Source organism: Alosa pseudoharengus, unplaced genomic scaffold (assembly GCF_046254945.1).
Source record: "Alosa pseudoharengus isolate Yale_2024_CS ecotype anadromous, Long Island Sound unplaced genomic scaffold, YU_APseudo_1.1 YU_APseudo_1.1_scf_21, whole genome shotgun sequence".
NCBI lineage: Eukaryota > Metazoa > Chordata > Actinopteri > Clupeiformes > Clupeidae > Alosa > Alosa pseudoharengus.
The window spans coordinates 9381851-9386821 of NW_027468674.1; the positions used below are offsets into that span (position 1 = coordinate 9381851).

At 43.3% G+C, this 4971-nt stretch overlaps 1 protein-coding gene across 1 annotated transcript; it reads right to left on the reverse strand.

Annotated features, from left to right (window-relative positions):
* Window positions 1–885: 885 nt before the first annotated feature.
* Window positions 886–4971, reverse strand: LOC143138646 (inactive all-trans-retinol 13,14-reductase-like). The gene is made up of 11 exons (XM_076299070.1): window positions 4812–4971; window positions 4417–4599; window positions 3684–3925; window positions 3359–3554; window positions 3022–3219; window positions 2759–2878; window positions 2279–2417; window positions 1939–2048; window positions 1651–1817; window positions 1184–1343; window positions 886–1046 (listed from the first exon to the last, which is right to left on the reverse strand). Exons 1-11 carry the CDS (start codon window positions 4969–4971, stop codon window positions 886–888), a joined length of 1836 nt encoding a protein of 611 aa, XP_076155185.1.

Consider the following 4971-nt stretch of genomic DNA (forward strand, 5'->3'; position numbering starts at 1 on the left):
TGAATCAGCAAAAATAAACTATTTTAGAGTGCGACCATTTTTGTTTATTTTTCTATACATTAAAAACCAATAAAACATGACAACCATAAATATGGTGGCAACATCATTTTAATGGAGTACATTGTACTAGCAATAACAACATTATAATCTCTTTGTCATGAAAAAATAATATATACATAAATTCCACAAAATTCAAATTTTGCATGACATTATGACTGACACATGCAGGACAACACATTAAAATTATGCATAACACAAATTATGTCTGCAAACCTCTTTTGCACTAGATGACAAAAAGCCATGTGCAACACCAGGTACTGCATGCATCACACCCGATTCAAAGTTCAGAAATCCCATCCAAATGTTTGCTCATAGAACAAATTACTGTTAATACAAAAAATTCCACAAACAGTCTGTCCTCAGTGCAAATGGTGTAATTATACCACACTTCTATTACACACCAATATGCAGCACATTGAGTTGACAAGGACTTAACAAATATGCAAGTAGGTATCCAAGGTAGGATTATTATGTGAAGACACAACTATATTTGAAAACAATTCTAAACATGGATATGTCCTGTCTCAATAATAAGTTCAAATATATCTGCAGGTGGCGATCATTTGGATCTGACCTTCTGAGTTGTGTAATGAGCATGTAATGGCACACTGAAATGAGTCAGTTGCTGCGCCCCCTATGGATTTTTGCAGTGTCCTCTATGTACAAAGGTTCACAAATTGTGATGTGTGTCCATAAAAGTGTACCAGTGGACAAGTGGGCAAGAAATCACCGAACAAAAATCGGTGGAACAGGACTGTGTCCAAAACTGTATGACCAAGCTATGTTATTGCTAGCTGTGGTCAGAGTAAAACAGAAAGACTTCAATTAGAAAAACAGTTTCTGTAAAGTGCGTAAAATGCTGCCCCCCTTCAGTTTAATCTTCATCATGAAGAGGTCGACGTAGAGGAGGTGGCCCAACACTGTGGAGGCACAGATCAGCCCGCCATGCAGGGCCCCTGCAATACCACAGCTGAACACGTCCTGACCTGAAACACACATAAATAGTTTAAAGCACCAATGCAAATACATAGAGATACAGACAAAAGGGAGATTTTTCACACACTCACGCACAGACAGATCCATTTTCATGAATACAGACAGACTCACAATGACATTCCCTTACCTGTGATGTAGAGGTTTTTGACGGGCGTGTCACAGCGGTTCTTGGCCATTAACACTGGGTCAAAGCGTTCTAGGGTGTGCTCGCCAGAGTACGGGGCCCCCCTGAATGCTCTCAGGTAGTGCTCATTGGAGAGTGGTGTGGCTATCTCCTGGTACACCACCTGAATGGGGTGACAGACAGAAACACAGAAATGGGAATGATAATTATTCTCTATGGTTGTGATGCTGACCTGGAAAAAAACTCCTCATGAAAGGAGGATGAAAAGAAATGCCCAATGTAAAGGATGGTGAATATACTGTATCTGTTCTATCTATTGTGTCCTCCAAGTGATCTATCATTGGAGCTCTTGTCTTGTTAAAAGTCATGTTAAAATTCCTTTCATAACTCGCAGAACCAAAATTTGTATTTTCAGTTTCCTACTTCATGGTTTGTAAAGACTGTGTACTTGCCATGCATCCCCTGCTCACCTTGTCTTTGATCTTAGGGAAATGCTCGCAGGCCCAGTTAAAGAGGTGGTCAGCGAATCTGTTCTTGTACTCTGTGTAGTCGTCTCCTCTCTTCCTAACCGTTGAGTCCTTCCACTCCTCGAACCACTCGTAGTTCACCATGGTCAGGACAGTCATACAGGATTTACCTACCAAGATAAGCAGCACAGTTAGCATCACAAGAATGTGGAAGCTTGTATTAGATGTAAATAAAATTTATTTCAGCAGTGGGTCCTTAATAATTGGTGAATATGTTCTGGGCAATCTCACCTGGGTGTCTGATCTGTGAGGAGGTGTCTTTAGCAGATGGGAAGGTGATGAACACCATGGGAACATTGTCAGGGGCCTCATCTCTGCTCATAGCAAAGAATTTATCCATCCTGAGACAAAGTTCAATACAGGTCAATCCAGTTTCATTTAGTTCATTCTGGTTCAATTCAATTCCAGTTAATTTCTTTACATTCAATTTGTGTGACAAATTAAAGCTCAAGTCTGTCGATGAAATGAGCACATTTTGGTTCAATCTCTTCCATTCTTTAGTTTTTTTTCTGGTGGCTTCACTTTTGACATAAGTGTCCACACTTTTCTAATCACTGGTCAAGGTACTCACGATTTGTCTATGTCGTTTTCCTTGAAGAGCCATAAAGTGGTTGGCGTGATGTCGAGCTCTTCAGCAGTGGCATCGAAACCACAGAAGAGGAGCACGCAAGCTTTGCCAGGTTTCATCATTTGGGCACGCGTCTGGATATCTGCAGAAGAAATAAATCATTCCTGTTCACTTTGTTTCAAAAAAGAGATGTTTTTATTCAAGATTCACTTTGTTGTCCTACAGTGTGGGAAATGTGTCTTGAACTGCCACTCATTCTGCAGTTGTGTGTCTATACAGAAATCTTCGAAATACAAACATGTGTATAACATGTACAACTAGTGGTCCATCCGACCTACTGGAAATCTAATTTCCCCCTTTCCCTTTTTGTGTTAGAGTCAGTAATTGGTGTGGTACAATGTCAATAAGGAATCAATAATACTGAATGATGGTTGTGTCTATGGTCTTCCCTAATTGTTTCTTGTGTAAGTTGACATGACTCACCATGTTTCATCTGAATCTGAGGAGGCAGCAAGTACTTGAAGGTGTTGAAGAGGCCACAGTTGGAGATTACGATGGGTGCTTTCACCTCCACTACCTCTTGGCCCTTCCTCACTGCCACACCTTGACATTCACATAAGATCATAAGAAAACATGTTAGATAAACAAATAATTGACTTTCAGTGAGTCATAAGAGAACAAGACACTAGAGAAAGCTCTGAGTGATCTATTTTAAAGTAGATCTTTCAATCCAGACCAGTACTCACCACAGGCAGCGCCATCTTTATCCAACAGAATTCGAGTGACCGGAGCTCTCACCAGCACTTCACCGCCATACTTGCGGATGGTGTTGCTGATGTGGTAGGGGATCTCACTGGCGCCCCCTCTAGGATAGTAGGCTCCACGCTTGTAGTGGTGGATGAGGAGGGCATTCATGAAGAGGCTACAGTCTCTAGGGCGATCACCTATGGGTGAAAGAGAGGAGGGAGAGATGAGATCAAAGGTTATTAGCCTTGAAGAGCCAAATGTGACAATAACTATACGAAGATGATCTGCTGCTTCTGCTGACCATAGTAGGGTAGGAGATAACCTGGAGATACTCACCAATGAAGAGGTAGTTGAACATGAGCTGGAGGTCCTTGTTATTGGTCAGCTGGTCAGCCCAGGTGGTGACGCCGGTGGTGGCCAGACGGAAGACGGAGGAGCAGCGGTCAGCGATGCCGGACTTGAGAAAGAAGAGGGCCAGCCAGCGAGGGATGAGCTTCAGGAGGCCCAGGTAGAAGGTCTTCCTGGCTGAGACCTACAACATCAATAACAACAAGAATAATAAGTAAAAACTTACATTGCCTTCAATATGTATGCACTATACACTTTAAGTGCATTACAATCCAACTGCTCCTCCCTGACTGCAGTGTCCTCCATGTCATACCTTCATGACTCTGAAGAACTCCTCAACAGCCTTGGTGTCATCTGGGAACTGCTTCTTCATGTTGGCCTCCATCTCGGTCTTCCCAGTATAGAAGCTATACTCGCGGTGCTCCTCTCCCTGACCAATGTGGATATTGTCAAAGTGCTGGGGCAGGGTCACAAATTCCAGCTGACCCTCTGTGATTTGGTCAAAGGCGATTCGCATCAGGCTGTTCTCATGCAGCTGACCAACGTAGTGAAGGCCTACACACACACACACACACACACACACACACACACACATAAACACACACTTGAGTATGTCGTAAGAGCACAGAGAAAGAAGTGTGGAAAGCGTGTAGTACCCAAAGACAGCCAGAAGGTGGCAGCAGCTGACCTGATTGACTGACTAACCCACACTAGTGGAGGTGTGCCTATAAAGGGGATTCCCTGCACACTATCACAGGACTACCACCATCTCCTTTCAACAGGTGAGTGACCTTCTTCCTCTGATCATACACTGTTCCTATTTAATGAGTTGTTGAAATTAATTAATTATTCATTAAACTCATGACCATATCTGACTAGTGAGGAAGTTTAAGTGGCCACACACTACATGGTCGTACACGTGGATTGGACTGTTGATTCTATAGCTGCAACCCCACTGGATGTTTAGGTGTTTAGCTATGCATGATGTGTTCATATAGTTAATGTACAATTCAGATCAGGAACCCACTAGTAGTAGGCCTACTCACCAACATCAAATTCAAAGCCTTTCTCCGTGAAGGTGTGGCAGCATCCACCAGCATTGTCATGTTGCTCTAGAACCAGCACCCTCTTCCCCTTTTTGGCCATACAAGCAGCCGTAGTCAGGCCTCCGAGACCGCTGCCGATGATGATGGCATCCAGGTTCTCAGGGATTCTCTCCCTACTGAAACCTACACAGAGGACACATGAGCAATTGCAGTTGGCCTTGCAGATGACTGACACTATGATGATAAATAGTATGACTTCACAACCAGTCTGAGTCTTGCTACGTTTACAGCTGTGCTTTTTGATCTACGAACATGCAGTACATATTCAGTAAACACTTATGGTTTTCAAATGGCAATTTATGCATGGCACATAAATAGGAGATTTGACCTCTCACCTTTCTTCAGCACCTTGTTCCTCTTCTTCTGGTCCACTTCTAGTGGTTCTGTGGGCCGCAGTGACTCCAGAGAGAACGGGCTGGGCTTCAGAAACAGGTACCAGTAGGTTCCCCCAGCACAGGCCAAGGACCCAGACACCAGAAACAGCAGCAGCTTCAT